The sequence below is a fragment of the Silurus aristotelis genome (assembly GCF_946808225.1).
Source record: "Silurus aristotelis genome assembly, chromosome: 7".
NCBI lineage: Eukaryota > Metazoa > Chordata > Actinopteri > Siluriformes > Siluridae > Silurus > Silurus aristotelis.
Window position 1 is genome coordinate 30,704,259 of NC_139580.1, and position 26,414 is coordinate 30,730,672.

Genomic DNA, 26,414 nt, shown 5'->3' on the forward strand with positions numbered 1-26,414 from the left:
ATTTACTGCTGGAATTAACAGAATGGAATCCAACTAGGAATGATATCAGAAAAGCTATAAATAGAATTCTGATCGAATATAAGGGATGCCAGGTGGCCAGTGAAAGTCATTTTTGGAAGTATGATGATAGAAATTCTGGAAAATATTTTGTCATCTCGCTGCTGAAGCCGCATTTTTTCAAAAAAGGAAATTCTCGATGAAAAGCTGGAAAATCTGGACTTGAATCTGCGATTTTGTACAGGAAATCTGTCTGCCTTTGTACAGCACATTTCCCGCTTTACAATGGACAAGGCGACGGTCTTTTTTAGCACTTACAAGTCTGGTGAAAAGCTATTTCATTCGTTCTTGTGTATGTCAGCTGGGTCGATGCCCATAAGCCATCCACATGTTTAAGCCATTTCTTTCACTACATTCCTTTGAATAAAATCTCAGATATTCCACTATTAACCCTCTCTTCAGATCAACCCCCAGCTGAAATGTTTGGTTTCTTTTCTTGTAGAGTGACATTTGGCTAAATTTGAAAGAGGCTGAGTGCAGTAGATGGGAAAAGTAAATGGAAAGCAGAAATGGGGAAAAGAGAGAGAGAGAGAGAGAGAGAGAGAGAGAGAGAGAGAGAGAGAGAGAGAGAGAGAGAGAGAGAGAGAGAGCGACAGACACAGACGGCGAGAGGAAGAATGTAGTTCTGCTGGGAGACACATGCAGACCATCATGCTGTATTTAGATTTAGAAAATGGGAGGTGGGGTTCGATGCACAAGCCAAATTGAAGGATGAGCAAAAACCAGCATCACTCAGCTCAGAGACTGGGCTCCGCTCCCACATCTGAGAGCTCTGACCAAAATGGCTTCCTCTCCCTCCTTCTGCTCTGTTCTTTTTTTATTCCCTCTCTGTCTTTTTTTGTCTGGAGTAGGCTAGCATTTTCAGACTCTCAGTGCCAGTGTCTCATACACAATGTCTCAGAAAAACAAGTATCTTTACAGCGAAATGAATCAAATGTGAATAATTGAGCATTTAATCAGACATTAGGTAGCACTGACACATTATAAAACAGTTCTAATACACAATTTGTGCACACTAGCACATGCGCTTCTGCAGAAAAGTGCACATCTGGTGTTCAAGTGGAGATTGCTCTCCCCCAAAATCTCCTCAAATGTTTCAACATGAACGGCGCATAATTGCTTGATGTAAGGAAACGATTTCAAACGCTGAGTTTGATTTCAGTTAAGTTCAGGCAAGAGGTTTTTTTTAACCATCTTTAACCGTCAGTGACATTTAGTGTAATTTGAGATGCTTTTCTGCTAACCACGGTTGAAAAGATTGATTATATGAGCTACTAAATCCCCCCTGTCAGTTCATACCTGACTGACAACTTACCTACAACCTCTCTCATTAGCAAGTCTTCCTTCCCACATAACTAATGTTTCCTAGTGTGCGAAACTTTCAGTAATACAGGAATTTCCTGAGTGGCGATGCTTCAACTTATGAATCAACTTATCTCCATAGCAACCCTGTCCTCTACATCTGCTTCTTCCTCTTTTCCTCCTTCCTGGCCTCCCTCACCTTGTCTCCAAAACGTCCTACATGCGGTGTCCCACTAATAAACTCATTTCTAATCCTGTCTATCGTCGTCACTCCTAATGAACATCTCAACATCTTCAGCTCTGCTACCTCCAGCTCCACCTCCTGCCTTTACTCAATGCCACTGTCTCTAAACCATACAACATCTCAGGTCTCACCACAGTCCTATAAACTTTCCCTTTCACTCTCACAGATACTCTTCTATCACAAATCACTCCTGCTATCACTCTTCTCCACCCACTCCACCCTGCCTGCACTCTTTTCTTCACTTCTCTAACGCACTCTCCAGTACTTTGCACTGTTGACCTCAGGTACCTGAACTCCTCCACTTTCTCCACCTCTTCTCCCTGCAACCACACCCCTCCACTGCCCCCCCCTCTCATTCACACACATGTACTCTGTCTTACTGCTACTGACTTTCATTCCCCTTCTCTCCAGCGTGTACCTCCACCTCTCCAGTCTCTTCTCAACCTGCTCCATACTCTCACCACAAATCACAATAACAGCCACAAACATCATAGTCCAGGGAGACTCCTGTCTGACCTCGTCCGTCAACCTGTCCATCACCACTGCAAACAAGAAAGGGCTCAGAGCCGATCCTTGATGCAGTCCGGACCTCCAACTTGAATCAGTCTGTCGTTCCTACTGCACACTTCACTGCTGTCACACTGTCCTCATACATGTCCTGCACCACCCTCACATACTTTTCTTCTCTTTACCAATCATAGTACCAACATTTAAAGTGCCCACCCAAACCTCCACTCTCCTCCACTTCTCCTTTCCCTGCTCTCTGTCTCTCCTTCTCCTCCTTTGGCCAACAGTAGCCCAATTTTCACTGGTACCGGTGGCTAACAACCTCATTCTCACCAGCGGCCGACAGAGTTTAGGTGTCAGGTACACTATAAAGTTTATACATTACAGTAGTGTAAATTGTTCTGTTTTGATAAATAATAATAATAATAATTATTAACAAATTACAGTACACAACCCCAAAATGATCACCATACATTAAGACTCCTGGCTAAGCAATGTCTTCACTTACCATATATTCAAGTTAAGATGCTGTCATTGTAACGCATCTTCATTACACAATGGGGACTATTTCTATTCCAATCAGCCCCCTCGCCATAATGATACTTGAATTGTATTTTATTTTTTATGCTTGATATGAACATTAACTGAACATTTTGACCTGTTCTGTTGCACTGCTGCCACGTGATTTGGTGAGGTGTTTGGGTTTGGTTAATAAAGTGGACATATTGTATACAAGGATTTAGCTTTTTCCCATTCAGGCCAAAGCATGAAGTTATAGTAAAGAACAAGAGAGGAAAATGTGTTCACTAACTGTGCTATATGGGAGCTGGATGTTCCAATCTGGTCTCTTATCGCCTTCGCTATAGAGTGAATTTATTCCTTTTACTGACCGAGGAGACGCAGACTGCAGGTTAATCTTCCTCAAGGGCGATGCTCCAGCCAAGAGTCTTTTGGTCTCAACATACCATGACAAACAGCTAAAGCAATGCAGACTGCTGTCTTCGAAACTTAAAACATGTCTAATGAACTGCTGGAATTCATGAGGAGAGGAAGGAGACACACATATTCACAAGAGCAGCCCTATCAGAGCTGGCCAAAACATACAGATGATGAGAGAGATGGGGAAAGTAGGTTAACCACAAGCGCTCCAAAGCCCCGAGCAACTGCGATGGTTTCATGTGGAGGTTCTTTTGACAATTGCTCTTTCAGAGGGTCAACTTGTGTGCATGGTAGTGCTTTCTTTGAAATGAACCATACGTGATCTTCATTTAACAACTATTTAACGTATACAACTTTTTTCCATGGAAAGCGAAATGTTCTTGAAGAAAAGCGTTAAAAACGTATCTCTCCTTCCTTTGCAATATTTATATCAACAGTTGTGTATTTCTTTCTCTCAGACATAATAAATATGCTTACGTTCCAGACACATTTCTTCAGGGCTGATATATGATCCATTGAGTCGTTATTATCTCCCTTATTTGGAATCTGCTTCAATGCCACTATGCGGTAAAACGTTTATAGGAAAGCGATCTCAACATCAGTGTTATGGGTAAAGGTCTATTCTGATTTGAAACTGTTCTCCAGCAAAATAAACCAGTCGAAAGAATAAATACCTACATGGGTATTGAGTATTGTAGTTTACTGTAACCCCACATGTTGTATGTATCTGGTGTCATGGACTGCAGGAGGTCTGGCTGTGTTTGACTTTCACTCCAAAAATTTCTTTGAAGCTGTTCAGTTCATCCAGGAAAAGAATGAGATTACCTCTGATTATTTTCTTTAACATGGGCCACACACACTCACACACACACACACACACACACACACACACACACACAAAGAATGGCTTCCTCAAACACACACATATAAACATTATCATGCAGTCAATACACAATTACTAACGTAATCAACGCAACTGAATACACAGACCGCTGCGAACGACTGAGCAGCCGACATACAGTATGTTCACCTCTTCTTCTCTTTTCTCTTCCCAGGCTAAGTTTCTCTCTATTTCTTTCTCTCTTTCTTTCTCTTTCTTCCTTACTCCCTCATGGGCCTCTATAGCGGTTTTGAGAAGCAGCCAGACATTCCTGACAGAATTGCTGCCCAGACATCCAGCAGCAGCCAGTCAGCAACAAATTCCAGAATAGCAGGGTGGATGGCTAAAAATAGAGACCAGGAGGAAGAGAGAAAAAGCAGTACAAAATCAAATAGGAAGAAAAGAAAGCAAGAAAAAAAAACAGTCAGTACGCAAGAACGCCAAAACCAAGGAGGAGACGTGATTCCAGTCCCTCGCCATATACAATGTTATGGTAGACCAGCATAAAACATGAAGCGCAGCTGGATTTTAGATGCATAAACTTTTTTTTTGAGTGGTTTGGCTCACACTAAAACATTCATCAAGCTTTTGTAGTTATTCACACACACACATATTCTATTATTCTATTATTTTTGTTCCCTTGTCATATCTGGTTGAGGGTGGAATTGAGGGAATGTCGCACCATGACAGCTCGTTCACCCTCATAAGCTCCTGGGGTCTTTCTCCGCTTTCATGGCCTTGACCCACTGGCCTTTATGTGTGATCTCCTGAAATACGAGGCTCCTTTTGATGTCTTGCTCTAAGGTAAGTGATGTGTCCACTGATGTACTGAGAATATATATTTCTGAATAAAAATATACAAAGAGGAGAATGTGGAGGCAGATGAGGAGATGGAGGTGGAGAGCGAGCGATCTGTGAACACTTCATGTTTAATGTGGGGTTTTACCACAGCAACATACTCCTAAAGAGTTATGGGTTCAGCTGCTGCCTCTCTCTCTCTCTCTCTCGCCAGAGAGCTCTGCAGGACGCTTGGTTTGTGAAAGGAAGAAATGGGTTCAAGTTTAGGTCAATTCTTTTGTCAAATGAGAAGGTCAGGATCAAAGAATTTGAGCTTTTTAGCAAAGTCTCTTTAAAAACCTACCTGCTACCTTTGTGTGATCTGGCTACATTTTGAAAAGGTTGGAGAAGTTGGAAGTTCTCCTCCTTTCTCCCTTGTTAGCGCATATTAATTCCCTCCTCGTGATTCACTTCCAGAAGAAGGGAACGCCTGAGAGAACCGAAACTCCTTATCACCCGGCCACAAGGTTGTTACAGACTGCCAGACTGAATCAGAAAGTGCTTTAGTCATGAGCAATCGGACTCCGTATCTGCTCGTACGGTTACAGCGCTGGGAAATGTGGTCCTGAAGGGTTCGATTTCCCTGCAATTTAATGTTATGTTTCATATTCGCAAAGGCCCGGCCAGTTCCAGATCAGTTTCATTAACACAGGGCTGCTCGAGACAGCTTTATAGGCACTATAAATTTGACCTTACATCAGGCAGACTAAATGTAGCCTCTCAGTCCAGAGTAAGAAGGTCATTATGCTGTTTAGGGAGCAGCTTTGCTAACACAGAGACCTCAGCCAGGCCTGCTGGACTCTTTGGCACGGAGACTCTACACTCGCCCTGCACGAGCCAGAAGTGTTCTCCTGCTCCTCTGCACCGGCCTCTGGAGACTCGCAGACGGAGCTGGCCGACCACTTTCTCCTCCTCCCGCTGCTGGAAACGTGGATTGAATTAAAGTCAGCCAAGGCCGCCATCTCCCTCTTCTGCTGACTCCTCCTTGCACTAGTGGCCTGATTCTTTTCCCTTCTTTTCTACATGGCACTTAAAGACCCACTTTTCTGTGGCTTTTTTGCTCCATGGAAAGCAAAATGCTCTTTAAAGAAAAAAAGCTTTAGAGTTTATAGCAGTTTCTCACACAGAAAACAGCTTTATTGTATTTTAAGTCAGACATCACTGCTAGCTGTTTTTTTTTTTAAAGTAAAAAGGTTTCAAAATCTACTTGACATATATGAAATATTCAAATCAGTCATTTCTCCTCCAGTTATAATGAATGTCGCACAAGACGACAGAACGCAACGCTACGTCAGTAAGAAAGACTTCACACGCAACACAAGTTACATGATCCATTTATTAACCGAGTTGATTTTACAGCGGCATGGTTTTATCCCGATGGACGATGACCACTTTAACTTTCACAGAAGAAAAAAAATACAGGCCGTTATCAGCTCGCTCTCCAAACCAACATGAAAAAAACCCAGCATGAAACCACTGCATTCCACACCCTTTCACTCCCTCTCGCTCTCCTTTCCCTCCCCGTCCTTCCAGGTCAGCGCGTCTTCGTATATAAACACCCACACAGACTTAGGCAAGGCGTAAAGTGGCGTTACATCAACCCGAAATGGATTCACTACCAAAATAAATAGAGTATAAAAACACGATTGCTATAATTACTTTTATAAAAAAAAAAAAAAAAATTAAAGTTATCATAAAAGATAGCAAAGGCACGTAAACAACAACAACAACAAAAAAAAAAAAACCCACCTTGGCAGTCCAGGTATTTAAAATCAATAAAATGAAACATTTAAATGATTATTGTGGCTTTAGCCAACAACAGTAAAGGATTGTAACAAAAATAATACTTAAATAACATAATAATAATAATAATTATAATAATTATAATAATACCATCTTCTTGTTGTCAATAACAATATCCAGTCAAGTTTTCCTATAAGTAGACTTTCTGCTAACTAACAGATATGCACCAGTAAATTCCAGTTTGGCAGAAAACATGTTTGCGGCTCATCGAATAATGCATAGCTTTCCATCTTTCCTTCTTTATTTTTTTGGTATGACTCTGTGACAGAGATGGATTATGTACGTAAGCAACGCGGTGGCACTTTGGCAGGATTTCTGGTGTCGTGCATGTCCAGAATTTTCAGCAGATTAATCCGTATAAGACCTCTCCACACTCCAGATTGTTCAAATGAAAGCGTTTTGGAAAATTCGTGAAAACTAACACTACTGCGGATTGAATGTGCTGCTGAAAGGTGCTTTTTTATTGAACGTATGGATTAATGCCAATAATTTAAAGGGAGGAGATGGGCTCAGGTTGGCCCTAGTCAAATCACTGATTGCCGCATCCAAGTTTCTGCCTTTAAAACAAAATAAAAAATAATAAAGATTCAATATTTTGGAGAATCAAAAACTGAAATGTAATTAAACAAAATACTAACATAGTATAATTCCTTCACTGTGAATCCAGTTGACAATACAATGCAATTTAAAAAAATGCAATACGATACGATACACAAAGGGGGGGGGTCTAATTTCTCTCAGTACCCAGGACCTCTGTTGCACACAAGGCCTTCAGATGTCCTACAGATGTTGGCTAGTTTGTTTTTTAGAGGGGAAACAGCATTTGATATGTGGACTTCCTGCAGTCGTTTGGGTATTTATCATTTTCAGCGGTCTGGTTGCAACTCGATGATGCGGGAGGTTTATTGGAGCTGCGAAAACTCGGAAACGCTCTGCTGAACGCTGACATCCACGTACATTTTTTCCATTTAATTATTCGGATCTCGTTGCACAATGAGTGCACACTTAACCCCTATCCATTCACTTTCTTCGCTGCTACTTATCTCGTCATGCTACTTTAACACTTGCAATCGTCCTTCCAGTTACATTTCCAGTAAATCAATCGATCATGAAACCCACTTCCTGGAAACGACTTAACGTATTTCATCCACCTACTGTACCACTATGAACACTTTCATTTAACTCTCTCACCGAATGTCCACTCTCACCTACCTCACCTCGTTTAAATAAATATTAAACCTTTTCCTCCTGACACTCAGGAGAAGTTTCAGTAAAAACACGCCACTGCAAGACGTTTGTAGGACACTGATCCCGAAAGCTGAATCATTGTTTGGAAATACAGATTTACCACATCATGCTGAATGACACAAAGTGAACTGTATGAGTCAGTCAGTAAATGAAGCATAACTGTACTATATATAAGAATTAAAAAAATATCAGCGACTTTGGCTTTCCAGGGAAAAAACATCCAAACCGCCACTTTCTGCATACTGCAATTTGGAAAATAACGCAAAAAACGCAGAATGGAACCCAACACGCCAATTTCTGTGAAGACATCTTCAGGCACACGAGCTCTTCATTTGAGAACACAGCCAAAGACAGGACAGCAGAGTTAACAGAAACAAGGTCATTACATGAAGGCTTTTCAGAGAGAACACAGGAGGCCTCCGACATCATTAATTAAAGCCTGAAAACAGTCTTGTCTGATTGCTTACGCTAATAGCGAGGTATTCTGTTAGCCGGGTTAACATGAAAAGCCTTTGTTTAGGAAAAGGTCCTGGGTCACTCAATATTCGACACGTTAACAAGTTCGCACATCCGGTGATGGCGCCACCTGGCATCTCTCTCCACCTTAAGGAAATGACATACATAATTTCACATGAATGAAAAAGGCACTTTTTTAGATATTCTCATATATATGTGACTGGATATAAGACCTGTCATATATGATTGCCTTACGTAGGCAGGGATTATTTTTTCTTTCTAAGAACTAATCAAAAAACATAGCCATTATATATGTCAGTTCCATCTGAGTTTCGGGAGAGACGAAGTTCTTCCAGTACAGTCAGACCACACCGGTTTTGTATCGTTAAATCTACGCAAAAAAAATTTATATTAATAAATAAACGACACTGACAGTTCATTTTGAGCAAGACCCTGGTTTTCTTTTTCTTTTTTCATAGGAAGTAAAGATCACAACATGTGCTCTGTGTGAGTTAAGGTGCTTTTGTAAACATAGCTCGGCTCTTTGTTTTGATTCAGAGCCCTCCCCCCTCCTGCTGTAGGGTGTCTATGTGTGATTTTTTAACTCACTTTTTGCTCAACGTGTAAACATTTGAACTCATCACTGATTTTCAGGAGGGTCGAGGGCACTAGAGGACTAACAATCGATTTTCCCTACTTCACAAACCTCAAGTCTGTGTGTTTGGCAGAGTATAACCTCCTCAATTCAATCCATGCAAGCCTCTCAGTCAGATTATCCCAGCACTGCAACTGGTCGTCAGAGATACACAAAACAAACACCTCCGCATAAATTCTCTCAGCCCTCTCTCTAGATCGCCCTCTTCCCGTCTTCTTCTCTCTCTCTCTCTATACCAGGTTGCTGCTGATGTCCAGGGCTTGCTGGTATACCTGTGTTACATCATCTAGGTCTCCCAGCAAGGAGAAGCTGCTGTTGTCCCCAGGTGAGCTGTGAGCCCCTCGACCAAACTTCCCTCCATGCAGAGCTGGAGCTGCCTGTAACCCTTTAAAGTTGACCAGCTGGAGTATATTTTCGGCCGATGCACAGCCTCGAATGTTGGGCCTCGGGCCAATTTGGGGCCACTCTGCCCCACTGAAGGAGCTGTTGGTCAGGACGCTGCAGTCTTCCCCCACGATGCTGGATGGCCGACTCTGGCTACGCCATAAACCTGCATCACCAGATGGAGTCTCTCCGAGGGCAGCCACAGATGGTGTGGCACTATAGGTGGAGTACTTTCCATTGCGCTTCAGGATGCCCTTCCTCCCCACTGCGCGCTTGGGTGGTGAGCTCGCACCAAGGGGTGTGATACTGCTGCCGCTTAGCAGGTCAGAGGACTCGCTACGCTCTGGTGAAGAGTAGTACCCTGATTCCCGTTGTTGCTTGTTTTTCAGGATGCCCTTCTTTGGGAGAACAGGTGCCATTTTGGCCAGCAGTCCTCCCGTGAATGTAGGCTCTTCTTCCTCTTGGTCACCTGGAGACCCCTCCTCATTTTCTGCACCCTCAAGGGCAGGCAGTAGCTCTATGTCCGCTGGGCTGGGTGACTGCTGCTCTTCGGAAGGCCGAGTCTTAAGTATTCCCTTTGGTCGCTTAAGACCCAGGTTGTCATCCTCGTCACAGTGGGGCATCCTTCCATCATTCTCCTTTTTGCTCTTTTTAGGTCGTTGACGGATGAGTGAAAGTGGTTCGGGACGGGGTCCCTTGGCTACTCGTGGCTCAGTGCGGCTCTGCCAATCGATAAGGCGAGCCAGCATGGGGGAACCCATGTCACGTTGGCTCTCGCAGTCACACACACTATTCTTCCAACCCCAATTCACCCACCAGTGATTGGCAATGTCCTCCACTGTAGCCCGCCGCTCAGGATTTACCATCAGCATCCAGCGGATCAGACCACGAGCATCTGGGGGGGAAAAAAACATTGAATCAGGGACAATTTAGAACAAGAATTAAAGGTCTCTAAGAAGCTACAACAATCCTGGAATCTCTTTAAAAAAGCTCTTGGATGTGACCTTAATCAAAAAGTCACTTAACGGATAACCTGTACCTGATGACTGGGTCGGTTCTTTGTATTCACCGTTGCTTATTTGGCGGATGAGGTTCTTGTGGTTTCCCCCATCAAACGGCATCGTACCGTAGACCAGGGTGTAGAGCAGCACTCCCAGCGCCCAGCTATCCACCTGGAAGGGAGGGATAACACTGGTATCTGCTACCGAAGAACAATAAGTCCTAAGAGCCTAAAGAAATCCACATTCCACACTGCTTAAGGCGAGGCACTCACAAGAGTCCTATAAACCCTAGACATGCACACATGATTAGGAATGTCAACTTGTTGCCATAGCAACTAAAAGGACTCCGCTGAGTATCACATCAGTCACTGTATTCAAGCATTTTGTCATTTCTTAAACAGGGAACAGTAATTCACCAATCAGCCATGTTTTTCTAAACCTCCTGTGTTGTAACGCATGTTCGTCGAGAAAACATTCTATGTAAGCGTTACAGTAACATTACTGGAAGCAGGAAAGGCCTAAAAAAAAAAGTAAAGGAACCTGAGGTAGCCCTGAATGCTCTTGAGAAGCTTGTCCACTCGCTGATAGGCATTGTTAAAATAAATAAATTCATTTAAAAAAAAACTCTAAACAGCTGGCTATGAACTGCATGGGTGTCAGGCCACAGGAAATCAGATAGCAAATCCTGATGATTGGACTTCCTCACAAATTATTTAGCTCAAGGCCTTCCTGTCACGACTCTGCAGAGATTCAAATGATAGCAGAGTGACACGGCCATTGTGTGTGCTATTGCTATTTATTCCCCTTACTGCCTGTAATTTGTGGCTTTTCCCATAAGGGTTCCATGATTTTTTGATTGCGATCAAAATCGTAAGAAAATTGCGGCAAATTATAGCAAATTAAAATTCTCTGTTTTTTTTTTGTTTTGTTTAGTTTTTTTATGGGGGGGGGGGGCTAAAAATATGAGCTGCACTTGCTAAAGATTGTTTAACTGCTTAATTTTGGAAACGCCTAACAAATACTTTTTAAATGAGGTGGAAAGCATTGAACTAAAAAAAGAGTGGGGAGAAAATAAAGAGAAATGGAGAGAGAGAGAGAGAGAGCGAGAGAGAGAGAGAGAGAGAGAGAGAGAGAGAGAGAGAGAGAGAGAGAGAGAGAGAGAGAAAAAAATGCCACTTCCCTCCTCCCCTGTGGAACTCATTTGAGTGCTTTGGTGAGGACGTATCCAAGCAATAAAAATCATCTTTGAAAAACTCCATAGACTTGCGAGCAATTCCAAGTTGAGTGCCTTTTTTTTCAGGCCAGTGTTTGTTTTTTTCGAGATGAACAAAATGCACGCTGATCCTGGATAAACTCTCTGAGATTACGCCAAAGTGTTCGTTGCAGAAGCAGCCGGAAAGGTTATCAGTGTGCGCTGTGGAATCGACGCCACTGGATGATCCCTGAATCAGGGTCAAAGTGTTTTACACTCAAATAAACAAATGTTTTTTACTTTTAAAATGAGCTTCAGGTACGTTTTAGAAGGTCTTACATGAGCCATGAAAGTGTTTCAATGCCAGTCCTGGAATTTAAATTGACGATCTTCAAAAGGTTAGACTATAAACCACTGGGCCACCACTGCCAGAATAATTCAGGAAAGATGTTACAAATGCTCTTTCCAGTGATTTACAACTAACATGAGCTGCAAACTTTGGGATTCCTCTTTCATTGAGATCCAGAAGTTGTGGGTTTGTTTTACACAGCACAAAGATGTGAACCCTAAAGCCGCTATTATAAGATGCGTAGTGCATTTTTGATTTTGTCTTACCTCGGGGCCACGATAAGGCCTTCCGTTGACGATCTCTGGGGATGCGTACAGTGGGCTTCCACAAAACGTCTGTAAGAGCTTGTCCTTATGGTACAGATTGGACAAGCCAAAGTCGGCAATCTATTCAGATACAAATTCAGGATAAATGCGTTATTGGTGGTGCTAGAGCATCTTGTGCATATCAGTAATATACACCGGTCAGGCAGAACATTATGATCAAACTGCTAAATATTGTGATGGTCTTCGAGCATCAACAGCATGAACTTCTTCAGCAGTGTGAGCTACAGGAGCTCGTCTGTTGGATCGGACCACACGGACCAGCCTTCGCTCCTCATGTGCATCAATGGTCCTCGTCCCCCACGACCCTTTCGCCGGTTCACCACTGTTCCTTCCTTGGAGCACTTTTGATAGATTCTGACCACTGCAGACCAGGAACATCCCACAAAAACTGCCGTTTTGGAGACGATCTGACCCAGACGTCTAGACGTCACAATTTATCAAACTCGTTTAAATCCTTACGCTCGTCCATTTTTCCTGCCTCCAACATCAACTTTGAGGACAAAATTCTCACTTGCTGCCTAATAAATAAATACACCTACTAACAGGTGCCATGATGAAGAGATCATCATTGTTGTTTACTTCACCACTCAGAATGTTATGATGTCATGATGTTATGCCTGATCAGTGTATGCAGGACAGCCTGGTGTAAGTGTTTAATGGCTTCATATTTTGCATAATAGCAAATTCTTTAGTATTAGAAAAGTTAAAGAAGTTGATTTCGATCATCTCTTACCTTTATATTACAGTTCTCATCCAGGAGCACATTTTCCAGCTTCAGGTCCCTATGCACCACACCATTCTGCAAAAAAAACAATGTTTTATTCATTTTTACTAAATCTTCTTCCCAAGCAATCTTATAAAGGCCACCTAACGTATAAGGGTACTGCGACGGCAACATATTAGAACAGTCAAGATTGCACCTAGCAACATCATGAAGGATTGGTTGATGCGCTAGTGATGAAAGAATGTCCCTAAATAAATACGACATCCTCCTCGGACAACACTGCACCATTAGATCTACTGAGGTCATAGGCAACATTTTGAAATGTGCCGACTAACAGCTGCGCCATAAACACTCGCCTGTAATTACGGACTACAGAGAGTTATGTTCTCACACCAGCTCCGAATCGAAACCCGACTGTGTCATTAGTATTTCCTTTAAAGCAGCAACTAGCATGTGGGAAGTGCTGCCTGGAGCACAGACGTTCATGATTAGGGACACAAGTTCATCACAGCAGAGAGTTCCTTACTAATGCAGCTATGCACTTGTACACTTCCATTTTGGCTCGGAACACATGTTCGGCAAGCTTTTGAGATGGAGCAGATGGGACAACATGTAAAGCATGCCACTTCCTGTGCCATCTGTGCCAAGCATACATGACAGTGCACATGTCCTGCCGCCCGGGGTGATGACTCCCACCCGGGTCACTGCAGGTCATCTACGGGCTTTCCCAGAAAGGGGAAATTAAATGATTCCCTTCTCGCATGCACTGCATGCATGTTTACAGCCTGCAGCAATGTGTCTTTTGGGATCTGGCTCTAAATGGAACACAGCAGGGGATTCAGACCATGGAGGGAAGCAATGAAAGACTGGACAGAAAGACAAAGGGGGACGATTTCCGAGCCTAGTTCCAGACCGTATGTGTGGCCCACTCAATTATCTCTCGCTGTAGGCAACCCAATCAATCTGACACACTAGCTTATTCCTTTAAACCAACCTGAATTTGTGGTTTGGGATGCAAGCTGTTAGCAATCATTCTGTCCTTCAACGATTGCTTGCGATAATAAAGACGCCCAAAGACAACATGCGCGCAAAAGCCTTCGCATTTATGTTTCGGGGCTCTGTTTACAAGTTATGACAGAGAAATCGGGGGAAAAGTGAAGAGGAAAAAAAGGTGTATACGGTACCTTATGGCAGTAGTGCACTGCAGACACGATCTGCCTGAAGAAGTGGCGCGTCTCTCTTTCGGAAAGTCGCCGGCGCTCACTGATGTAGTCGTACAACTCCCCCTTACTGGCGTACTCCATTACGATCACAATCTTGTCCTTATTCTCAAATACTGCAAGGTAATTTAAAACAGACCGTGAGGTCACTTGGTAAAAACAAATCTGGAAAAAAAAGCAATATGGCCGTCGGCATGAATAAAAAGGATATCTATTATCTCCTGTGTATTTCCTCAAATGCACAGCATGTCATGTAATAAGGATGCGGTGCATAATATTTTGGCACATAGACACAGGAAGACATAGACACAGGAAGACATAGACACAGAGTCAACCATCTCCGAATGGTGTCCTGTGGTCATAAATAAAAAAAAGCTTTTTCCTGAGAGGTTCTGTTGAATCAGGAACCAAATGAAAACGCACCTCTTGGACAGTTTTTAAATATGGGCGGGGGATTGAGAAAGTAAATATTTTTGACTGGGCAAGCTGCAGAGTTCATAGGGTCACGACTTCGACTGCTAATGAGCGCGGGCGCTCGGCTGTGGTGTAACAACAACATGCACAATAAACTATAATGAAACACTGCACCACATTTCCAGGAGGAGAAAGTCGAAAAGTCAATGCCTCAAAATTCCCAATTCTCCCTTTAAACTGCACCCCACCCTGAGATGGGGCCAGGCAAGTCATCAGGAGAGAAGCATCAGCTCATTCTGCCTGGCTTTTCTGTGGCCTTCAGCTGCAAGCAGCAAGGTGGAGCACCAGGGCCTTCTGGGAATTGTGTAACAGGAAAACAAGGGAGAAAAGGAAGAGAATGCTGAGAGGGCAGGAGCAAAAACAGTGCCACTGTTCCACTACTATAAATCATGCACTTATCACACTGTTGCGGAAAGTGGCAGGCAGCTGATAGGCCCAGACGACTGTTTGTACATTGATGGGGGGGGCATTATGCCAAGCAAAAACACAGATGCTATAAAATAGCTCACTAGATGCATTTAATCGCTCATGAACCACTTTTTGTGGAACTAAACGAGTTTCATGGGATTATATATGAGATGTTTTTATTTAAACACTGTAAAATGGCAAAAAAGACGTCACAGTACATACTAAATACATATAATATAATTTATAAGTATTATATAATGATAAATGATTTTATTTGCCTAACAAATCTTTTAAATATGTATGAGGAAAGGGGGCGAATGCTATCTCGGCCTGACATGGGCATGTTTTATGTTATGGGTGTGGGTGCGTTGTTATAATTACACCACAGAAGTGCAGGGATAATGAAACGTGCAATGAACTGTCTATCACGTTTTCACACACTTTAGTCCTACAGGGACCAAAACCATGATTAAATCAATTTGGGGGTGTCTCTAACGTCCATTCAAAATGCTCTGCTGTTCGTCCTTGAGTCTGGCATGTGCTCTAATCGTTTTTTATAGCTCCATTGGGAGAAAGCCTTTTTTTTTTTTTTTTTTTGCCAGTTGACGACGGCTTTTATCAGGTCACGATTGTGTTCCTTGGCTGCGACCTCTCGCCCCATTATTCCCATTTCACTCTCATACTACAGGAAATAATTAGGCAGATTGCATAACCTTGGGCAATGACTTGTCACCAGACTCCACTCTCCCCTCTATCACTTTGCTTTTTTGTTCGGTAGCTCTGCTAACAAACGTTGTAATTACTGTGTATTGTTCATGAGCCATTTACTCTACTTAGACTCCATAACGCAATTACACACACAATTCAGATCGGTGTATATTATTGACCAGCCCAAGTAGCACCGGCCTCGAGATTAGATAAAACGCTGCATCAGCTTTTCTCTGAACGTTTCATACAGACTGGAATTGTAGTGAGAAAATGAGCCTTTTGACTGGGGATAAATTGTTATGGTTTGATAAGGTTTATCCTTATAAATATATTTATATATATATATATATATATATATATATATATATATATATATATATATATATATATATATATATTCACATCTGAATGAGCTTGCATCACATTAGTGCTTGACAATGGTGTTGCTAAATATACATTTCTCCACTGTCTATACATTCTGGTGCTATTTCTGTAAGAGGCCAGGCTAGTGCAGTAAACTAAATTTAACAAGATACACCAAAAACCAAACACGCAGCATATATATATATATATATATATATATATATATATATATATATATATATATATATATCAGAACCGTTGATGTGGTAATGGCAGACAAAACACACATAGACACTAGCTGTCTGACTCCGGAGGCTTATTTGGATGGGTGTTTTCTCCTAATCATCATCTCAGACACTCTGAGACAGTCCAACCACAACACGGGCCGAGACATAACACTGTGCCGAGGAGAATATCACTCCTAATCAGGCGCTCGCCGCTTAATAAAAACACAGTATCTGTGTTTATTATTTGTAGACTGTGTGAAGAAAAGATTGAAACAGTTAGCATATGTGTGTGTACCAAGCCTGGCATGGCCCAGATACAACTGTGGTAAAAAAAATACAACAATGAACAAATATTCCAGAAATCAGGTATATGGAATTCAGACTATGAATCATGCTTTACTCATGTAGAATAACCTGAGGGCTATTGTTCAGATTTTCTCAGCTGTCTATGACCCACTCAATGCGCCATATGGGTTAAGAATGTACATAGAAACGCACTAAAAAGAAACAAAACTGTCCAACCTTTAATAGGTCATTTATAAGAGGTAGTGAGGAGGTTATTAGTAATTCAATGATACAACGGTTAATTCGTAGCCAAGTCATAGATGCAGCAGTGCACGAGATTGAGTCACCCAGAGATCCCTCTCCTTCCCAGAGAGTCTGCTTTCCAGCTGCTCACACAGAAACGCCAGCAGATGTCTGGCCACAAGATCAAGAGGACTGAAGAAGACCCCTTATATGCGTGGAAAGTTGCCCACACCCCAGTCCACTCCATTGTGCACACACACAATCAGCTCACAAACATTCTTCCAAACGCACATACGGACAAACACATGATTAATAAAAGATCTAACAGTGATCGTCAGCGATCTTCACTGTGTAACTTTCTTACTTGGTGCAGGATGAGTCCACACACATATGTACAGATACATGAAAGCCATTTAAACGCTAAGCCAAATTAAAGCGAGGAAAAGACAAACCTTCATATATAGAAATGATGTGAGGGTGGCGTAGGGACGACATGATCTCTATCTCCCGACGGATGTGTACCATGTCCTGCTCGTCCTTGATTTTGTCCTTCTTAATCGACTTAATAGCAACCTGGAACGAAAAAAAAAGGGAATAACAATGTTTAGTCATCACATAATTCACATCTCAGTCGTCAAGATTGTCATCATTGTTATCTACACATCATTGTCATCTTCTATATTTCCACAATTGTCACACAACAGCTACAGATCAGGGTTGGGTACGGTTGGTTAATGCTTCCTCCAGGACACACTGCATCACAAGGCAGATGGAAACACACTCAGAGGAAAGTGCTATCCACCCTCTTCTACATACACGAGTGCACAGGCAATGGCAGTTGGCTAGTAAAGAGTAAGGGGAGTGGCAGCTTAGTGCTTAAGGCATTGGACGCAAAGGCGCAAATAGGTGTGGCATCATCGGGATTCGACAGGGTGCCACGCAGGAATACACAGTATATGACAGACACCAATTTTCGTACGAAATCTTACACAATAAGACATTGAGACTTGCCAAAAAGGTGCCTCATTGACTTAAAGTTGAGAAACACCACACCGTGAAGGAGCAATTGGTGAGTATTTAATTATTTTTCCCAAGGCTACTCCCTAATGTTTTGCTTCAATGCATTAGTGTTTGATATAAAGGAATGTCAAAGACGTATTTCTTTTATTTTTATTTTAAATAACAGCAGTCTACCAACAAGGGACTACATGTGAAACCTTAACAAACGAGCAGACAATCAGACCACCCTCTCTGACCTTAAATGAACTTTAGAATGTAAGGATTGGGCCTGATCCAACAAGCGTGGCCTTAAAATGGGGCCCTGTTCTTCAAACCCAGCCATTTCGTTCAGTGTGTCATTTTCAAGCCTCCTTGGAGAAAATGAAGGCTTGCAGGTTGGAAAAGAGCACAGGCCGCAGTGCAGTAATGGAGGCCCTCGCTGTGTCTTTGCTCTGCTCGTGTGGGCGGTAAGGATTGGGCAATGCTTTCTCACTGAGACTTAAGACCAAAGACAGCTTTCCCTCTAATAGTTGGATCGGGTTGCACTGCAGGGAACAGATCCACGTGCGCCGAAGAATAGGGAGCATATACAGGCTCCTTAGCATTTGCATGTTTCCACATGGTGAACAAGAGATTTTCCCGTGTTGCGGTTTAAATCCTTAAAACGAACATAGATAAGGCAACGTAATGGTTATAGTATGTGAAATGCCGTTGACCCGTGGAGGGAGTAAGTCTCAATTTCTGCATCGTTGTGTAATGAGCTCATATGCTACAGCCCTGCTCTAATCATCGTGACATCATTCTTGGTCAAATAAAATGTGAGGATTCCCCAGAGCAGGTTCGTATGTTAAAGAAACACATAACGTTACTGGTTGTGTTAAAAAGAAGAGGGTTCTTGAATGCATCTCATATGCTGCTGTGTCTCAACGCTACATTTGCTCCATCACCTGTTCATGTCGGAGTGAGTTCTAGTCATCCTGGTCATCTGTATTCACTGCTCTGCCTTCTCCTTTAAAGTCAAATCTCTGCTGCACTTGTTTTCACCACCCAGAATAGAATTTTGGAACAATGCAGATGGGAGATACTGCGCTGACAGGAGTGATATGCAACGGAAAAGAAAATGCCGGCAAAGGATTTGCTGGCTAACACTTTCACACCCATGTGCTGCATGACATTTATAGAGCTGACGCCACACCGTGATCTGCAATTAAAGTGTTTATTACGGAGAATGAACACCCAATGCGGATTGTGCACCCGATACGTTGTTTTGAAATTGACTCGTCTCTTGCTTTTAGAAAATGGATGTTACTTTGCAAAATACACAAACACAATCTGACAGTTGGAAGTGGCTGAATGGACATACGACGATTGAATCCAAGAACTTTGGAAACAACTGAACAGTTGCACATCCATATTTATAAAATACTGTATATCTCCCAGCAAACCTACAAGATCACTTGGAGTTCAACCTCGAAACAAACATGAAGACTCAGCAATGCTTTTACTGCATACAATACATAATGATATAGTGTAGATCTTTCCCATCCATCTTCAGTAAAAGGTCTTCTGATGAATCTTTAGTCTAATGATAGGACATGAAGTTGGACAACTGTACTCTTTGCCAAAGGAGGAGCCCAGTCCACCAAAGCCCTGCTTTTTACACAGCAACAAAAACCACATGCTAGCCAGAGCTTAAGGTAAATTATGCAGCACGGCCCAACAAGGAAACCCAACTAGAATGGCTCAAAACTTGATTACGTGGAGCAAAATGGTCAAATATATACATAAATACGGCCAGTACTGCCAGTGCTCAGTTGAAATCCTTGGGTTCTTATTTGTAAACCACCACAAACTGTTTTCCATTATCTCATAAAGTTTATCTAGAGCTCAGGTATGTGCCTCCTGCCAGCCCCACAATAATAGTGCAGGAATGTAAAGACTCCAGAGAGGCCCAGCGTGGACAACGTTCTGACTTCAGAGCTCAACCTTTCAAAATATTAACTTTTTTTTTTTTTTTACTCTAAAAGAGCTGTAGTCTTTACTCCAACAATCTTATGTCAAAAAACATCTGGATCTCATCCACTGGAAACAACCCTAACACCTGTTAGTAACTAGCGGATCTAAAAGGCCGCCTCGTACTTTTATGTATTTGACTAGCTGACATTAAAAAATTTGTATTACTTCTATTTGGAAATCGTTTCCAAACCGAGAGATGAAGCTATTTAACTTGCGCATTTTTTGGATGGCTGCTCGTATCAAAAAAAAAAACCCCTGCCTAATTCCAGCTCTTTATACAGTTGATAATGCTGATATCATATTACCTACAAAAAAAGAAAGTTCCAAGACGTGCCCAAACCTGTTATGGCTAAAACTCATATAAAAAATTATAATTTCGATGTCTGTGGCAATCCACTTTAAAATCTAAATAAAACATCAAGGCTTTGAGACCAGGAATCAAACCAGATCGGTTCTTTGCTATTTATAGGATCCGTGTCGACGTCTGCGCTGAGAAAGTTGTGTTCTCTTCATTAAAAATCAGAACAGGCAAAAGGGAAAAGAAAAAAAAAACTCATGCTCAGACAATGTGCTAGCATACTAACATACTATCACTGATTCTCATAGCTGGAAGTTTCGTCACAAGTAATAACCTAAAATTTTTGTAGTATAATAATTGAATGAATGTATGAGGCTGCTGTGGAGGGTAAAAACCCGGGAACCAAGAGGATGGATGTGCATTAGTGTGATCAGTGTGTATGGTTTGCTGCAATAGCTTGGGGCTACAATTGTCCATTTTTTTATTCAAATTTTCAAAGTTTCTTGTTTGTATCGTTTCGAGATTTTTTATTTTTTTTGCCAATGTTGCCACTGGTTTTAAATATATAGGGACAAATTTATGTTAAAATGTCTATTTAATTCTGTAAAGCTGCTCGGGACAATTGTATATGATTAAAATCACAATACAAATAATACTGCATTGAATTGAGGATGGATTTGGATGTCAAGAGTCTACTATAATGGCTCAGGACTGCAATTTGCATGTACAGTTCTTCACACCTCAACAACGATGGAGCTGTAATGAATGGATATTCAGAGTCACCTAGATGACTTTAGAGTTTGGTTTCTCTTAATGCTTCTCACGTAGTTTGATATAATGACACACCCGTAATGTTTAAATGTCTGATCACACCTAGAGGAAAAGATTCGAGGGAAGATGCTGTTCCTAAATCAGTATTAATGGGAATCCGGGGTCTTTTCCTGCTTAAGCCCTTCCATAAGATATTAATTTTCCATGGCATCCTCATTTCCTGAGTGAGAAGGCCTTTCACTGGTCACTATCTGTCTTTAGTCATGCTGTCATCGTAACCTTTTTCCAGTCTTTTAAAGGGCACTCACAAGCACATGGGCATACACACGCACACGCACACGCACACACACACACACACACACACACACACACACACACACACACACACACACACACTCCTAATCAGAGCTCACAGTCCCAACATAATATAGGGCAGGCTTTATAGATTACACTCATACACTCTCACAACTGTGTGTCAATTTCTCTGAAACGTTGGAAAGGTGCATATCACATACATGTATGCAAATCACACAAGTGCACACACACACACACACACACACACACGCGCACGGCGTTACACACATTTTCCAGAATAATTTTTCTGACTCACTGATAGTGATAGTTTTAAAAGAACACAAAGGAACACAGTAGAAAATTTATAGCCAACTACAAATGTTGTCAACAAGCCTACTGGCATCTCACAGCAGTGACGTGATCGTCTCCAGCCCAAGATTTGCTTTTGATGAAGTGAAGGTTGTATAGGGATTTTTGAAAAAATACATATTCTCAAGGTTAAAAACACAAGAGAAGAGGGGAGTGCAAGCTGTTGGCGAGTCCTACAGTGAATCCACGGTGACACTGAGTTGGAACTCTGAAACCCTGAACTTCCTTGTCTTAGAGCAGTAGGATGGCCGTTGCTGATAACAGGTTATAGCTCTTGAAGGAAACCTCTGTTCCTTGGAGAGATAACACAGGAATGTAAGACTTGATCTGTTAAACAAATAACTCTCGGTCTCGGTAACACCGTGCAGGCTGACACATATACACACAGGAACAATAAACGTCTGTTTTTGGTGTGGATTCTTCAGAATAAAGATAAAAAAACAACACGACACTCTCGGCTTAGCTAAAAATGAAAATGAAAGAAAGTGGTACGGAAATTGTTTTTGAATTTGTCATAACCTTTTTTCCCCTTTTTATTCTGTAATTGAACTCTTGCCTACAGGATGAGGAAAGTGAGGAGAAGGTTGTGTTTGTATATACCTCTCTCCAAAGCTCGGCTTTATTTTTAGCTTTATTACCCAACAGTCATTCACCAGACACAAGCTTGGTCCTGGCACTCGGCCTGACAAGCCCCTCGCCTTGCGTTCTGTGGGTGTTTGGTTTGGTGGATGGGGTGAAAGTCAAAAAAAGGAACGGAGTCAACAAGTGATACGTTCACGACAGAGTAAAGAACTCCCACGAGACATGCTATTGCTACAGAGTCATGACATGCCATATCACAGATTTGCGCTGGCAGGAAGTCTTTCACAGTCTCTTAACATTAGACTCTTATTGATAAACAATAACAAATTCAGTGGAATTACTTGGTTATAGTTTGTCCCATTACTGTTACCTCCCACCTAGCAACACGCTGTTAGTAATCTCAGTACATCTCCCTTGATTCACTATAACCGTGAGCTTGACTTGTGTCCAATATAAAGTAATAAAGTAATGCGTCAACGTTCAAACACTGAGGGCAAGAAATCATAAAATGACAGAAATATACCCTGTGGGTTCTCATTATTCGTTCCCACTAGCGATCGGATTAACGCAGATGCATATATATTAAAATACATTATGCTTAACACACGAAACAGAAACGTTGACGTCTGTAGAAATGAACTCTCTCAGTGCTGAAGTCTTCTCTCGGTGCTGAAAGAACCTTTACAGTTGGCCTTGTAGGAATACAATACAATGAAGGTATGTATATATCCTACATCCTAGACTAGAATAGACACGCGGTGATCACGTACCGTTACGACCGAGAAACAGCAGGCCGAGCACGTGCCCTTGTTATAGGTTGTGCATGCGCTCTGATCACAGCTCACGATTCCCTGGAGGAAGGAAAAAACGCTGGATTTCGTTTTACCAGCTGTTCTCGTTAAATTAATTGGAGTGCTCCATTTTTTTCCCTGCCAACTTTCACTGCGTTTGGCTATTACGCTGAAAACTGCTAATAGCCTGCATATTGAAAACAGTCTCTTTCGGTCAAGTCCCTTAGGCACCAGTGACCAGTGCTTTTGTCTCGTCTTGATTAATCCTGATGCCCGACCTCTGGATGGAGTTGTCTGTAACTAGTGCAACTATGGATCCACTGAATCCAAGTTACTAAACAATTGAGAAACTATTAGGATATAGTGACCAGTGTTCTTGTCCGTTCTTCTCTTCATATCTGCCTGGTTCATCCTGACGTCCTACCTCTGAATGAAGTCCTTCTCAATTGTAGGTTCTACACCTACAGCCTAAAGATCCATGAAGCCCCTGAGCAGAACTTTGAGGATTGTTTCAGACTGCAGTTAACATCAACAGTCTACTACAATGGTTCTGGACCACAGGTTGCATAAATAGTTCAACGTTTACGCACCTATCACTGCACACCTCAACAATTGGACTGCGATAAATGGACATTCGGTGCCACCAGGATGGGTTCTCTGTTTTATAGTCTGGTTACTCTTAAGGTTTCTTCCTCATAACATCTCAGGGATTTTCCCTTGCCTCACCACTGGTTTGCTCATCAGGGCTAAACAATGATAAGAAACTACCTTTTAAGCAATAAACTTGCATTACCGTTTAGTCTGTGCAAAGCTGCTTTGAGAAAATGTCCATTGTAATTGATGTAATTAATGTCAACAGTCTACTACAATGCCTCAGGAATGCAATTTGCATGAACAGTTCTGGATCTGGTGCCACCCAGATGAGGACGGGTTCCCTTTAGAGTTTAGATCCTCTCAACCTGAAAAACGAATAGGGACGAACATAGAAATTCATATTCCATAAACGATTTATCGCTGCTGTGGGATGATGTTCATTGTTAAAAGCGCTTAAATAATAACATTTTATTATGGCCTGAGATCTAGTGCACAGGTGAGCATGGCCTGCAGGTTTTATGGAAACGGGTAAAGCAAACATCAGCCCAGATTGGTGATTTCATGGTGTAACTCACCTGCTTCGGAACATCAGTGTGCCCAGGTTTACTAAACAGAACAGAGAAATCAAAGGTAAAGAATAAACAAAAACACTCACCACCCTGCCTGAATGCCTCTCGATGGCCTTCTTGACTTTGCCGTACGTGCCTCTGCCCAGCGTCTCCAGCAGCTCGTAGCGGTGTTTCAGGTTGTGTTTGTGGTGGTGTTTCTTCACTCCCGAGCTGCGCTGGTTCTCCCCGGGAGACTGCGGGGATGCGGCGAGCGGCTCCTCAGCTCCCGGTTTTCCCGGTGAGTCCTGGAGCGCCTCGATCTCCGGCCGGCCGACATCCATGTCCACGGAGGACATCGACTCTTCTCTGCTTGACTTGTTGTCTATTCTACCTACCCAGCGACCTTCTGAGTATCAGTATCAGGCCTAATTACTCTCAGATATAACTCAATAAATAAATAAATAAACAAACCCTTAATCCACGACGAAACGTCCGCTGTATATCGTCTATTACGGCGTTATAAGCCTAAAATAATGCTGATCTCAGTGATTACGAGGATCTCCAGTGATCCCTTATGTTAATAATGTATAATGAACAGTTATTACACCTACAGTCTATTCTACCTGTCCTATAATAACCTACAGTATATCTCAAATCTAGAATAAAAAAGAAAATGATTAAAAAATAAAGAAAGCACGTGTAAATCTCACGTGCATAAAACCAGGAATTATATTATGAACACTATTATAAGTCTATGAATTAATTATAGGACGCTTATAGTCCATTATAGCCGGCTGTGTCCTGCTGGCGTGTCCGTCTTATTTCTAGTTCACGTGCACATCCCAAAGTATGTATGCAATCCTATTTTATTTTTATTTATCTTATCCTACAAAAGCGTCTTTTTGCGTTCCCGGTATCTGAGCATGGCCTAAACCCCCCACCTCCCGGTGTTTCTTTGTTTACCGGAGACGCCGCATATCCCTGCGATCGCTATTGCTCGAATTCACCAAAAAAAGCAATGGAAAAAAAAAATTCGCCCCCCAAAACACCTGACTGCTTGCCGTGAGCGCAGCGCCGAGTTCGGCGTTCAACGTGCGGCGGAGCCTCATTGTGTCGCGCGCGCGGTCGGTGTCGGCGTCGGCGGCTCGCGCGCGTCGGCGTCGCTCGTCGTCTGGCTTGCGGCTTCGGCGCGTGCGGCGCTCCGTGACCACGTCGAGGTGAGACGCGCGCGGCTGCTTGCGCTTTCGAACAGCTGCGCCCTCTTCAACATGGCCATGATGTATCTCCCTCTCTCTCTCTCTCTCTCTCTCTCTCTCTCTCCTCCGTCTCTCTGAGTCTGTCTGTTCTCTCCTCCTGCCTCACTCGCAGGAAAAGGAAAGAAAAAAAACGCAAGGACCCGGAGAGGAGGAGTCATTTGCGCATACTCCTCTGCGTTTTTTGGGGAATTTGGGTCTTTTCCACACCTCTCTCGTGCCACAAAGACATGAATTCATCTTAAAACGCATGGAATTAAAGCTGTGAGAAACTGCATGATTATTTTTTTTGCTCACAACCACAAGTGACAGATATAAAGATCTAAACCTCAGTGTGGTCCTTCTTATAAAAATCTTCTGGTTAAAGGGTTTATTTTGTTGATTTATTTTGCAGCAATTTGCACATCAGTGGATCACCTACACCAGGGGTCTTCACCGTATTTAAGGTCAAGGACCCCATATGTGATATGGAGCAGAGACCTTCTGATCCAAAATGAGTCAAACACAGCAACTGATATTAACAGAAACCAATCCTATGATGTTATATTATGTTAAGACAATATTATGTTGTTGTTGTTGTTGTTCATGCATTATCTTTCAAAAAGATTTCTGCATCATAACAAACATATTTTGCAATAAAAAAAAAATTTGTTCACATTTTACTTTTAATATTTACATAAATCTCAGATTACATATTAATTAAACTTAAAGTACAAATTATTATTTTTTTTTTTCATGAACATTTAATTTTTTGATGTTTTTACCCATTTTCTTGTGTTTCAACATTATTAGTGGCCCGCTGCGGACCCCCAGTTGAAGACTTATGGCCTGCAGTGTGTGTGTGTGTGTGTGTGTGTGTGTGTGTGTGTGTGTGTGTGTGTGTGTGTGTGTGTGTGTGCTGAGCTTCTGAAGAACCTTCTGTTGGAGAATTGTTCCTACAGTGGTTCAGGGTTTTTCAATTTACACCCATGTGTTTATTGAGCGTTTCATAAAGGAAAAAAAAAAACAGCCTTCCATTAGACTTCAGAGTGGTGCTTTAGGGGTCTGTGTTTATTTGGCCACAAGAG

The 26,414-nt window shown here is 42.2% G+C and overlaps 1 protein-coding gene and 1 long non-coding RNA gene across 2 annotated transcripts; both read right to left on the reverse strand.

The window, feature by feature from the left end:
* Positions 1–1,988: 1,988 nt before the first annotated feature.
* On the reverse strand, positions 1,989–5,810 carry LOC310728746. The gene is made up of 3 exons (XR_014534317.1): positions 5,071–5,810; positions 4,612–4,957; positions 1,989–4,272 (listed from the first exon to the last, which is right to left on the reverse strand). It is a non-coding gene; the product is annotated as an uncharacterized lncRNA (long non-coding RNA).
* Positions 5,811–6,084: 274 nt separating this feature from the next.
* On the reverse strand, positions 6,085–25,509 carry nuak1b (NUAK family, SNF1-like kinase, 1b). The gene is made up of 7 exons (XM_083546337.1): positions 24,202–25,509; positions 17,285–17,405; positions 14,089–14,240; positions 12,914–12,979; positions 12,121–12,240; positions 10,352–10,484; positions 6,085–10,207 (listed from the first exon to the last, which is right to left on the reverse strand). Exons 1-7 carry the CDS (start codon positions 24,448–24,450, stop codon positions 9,159–9,161), a joined length of 1,890 nt encoding a protein of 629 aa, XP_083402463.1. The 5' UTR covers positions 24,451–25,509; the 3' UTR covers positions 6,085–9,158.
* Between the last annotated feature and the right edge of the window lie 905 nt (positions 25,510–26,414).

Excerpts from the sequence above, each read along its gene's own strand:
- nuak1b (XM_083546337.1), bottom strand. The coding sequence starts at position 24,450 with ATGTCCTCCGTGGACATGGATGTCGGCCGGCCGGAGATCGAGGCGCTC. Across the intron at positions 12,980-14,088 it reads CAGTGCACTACTGCCATAAG|AATGGTGTGGTGCATAGGGA; the intron begins GTACCGTATACA and ends TTTTTTTTGCAG. Across the intron at positions 10,485-12,120 it reads GGCCTTATCGTGGCCCCGAG|GTGGATAGCTGGGCGCTGGG; the intron begins GTAAGACAAAAT and ends CCTCCCTTCCAG.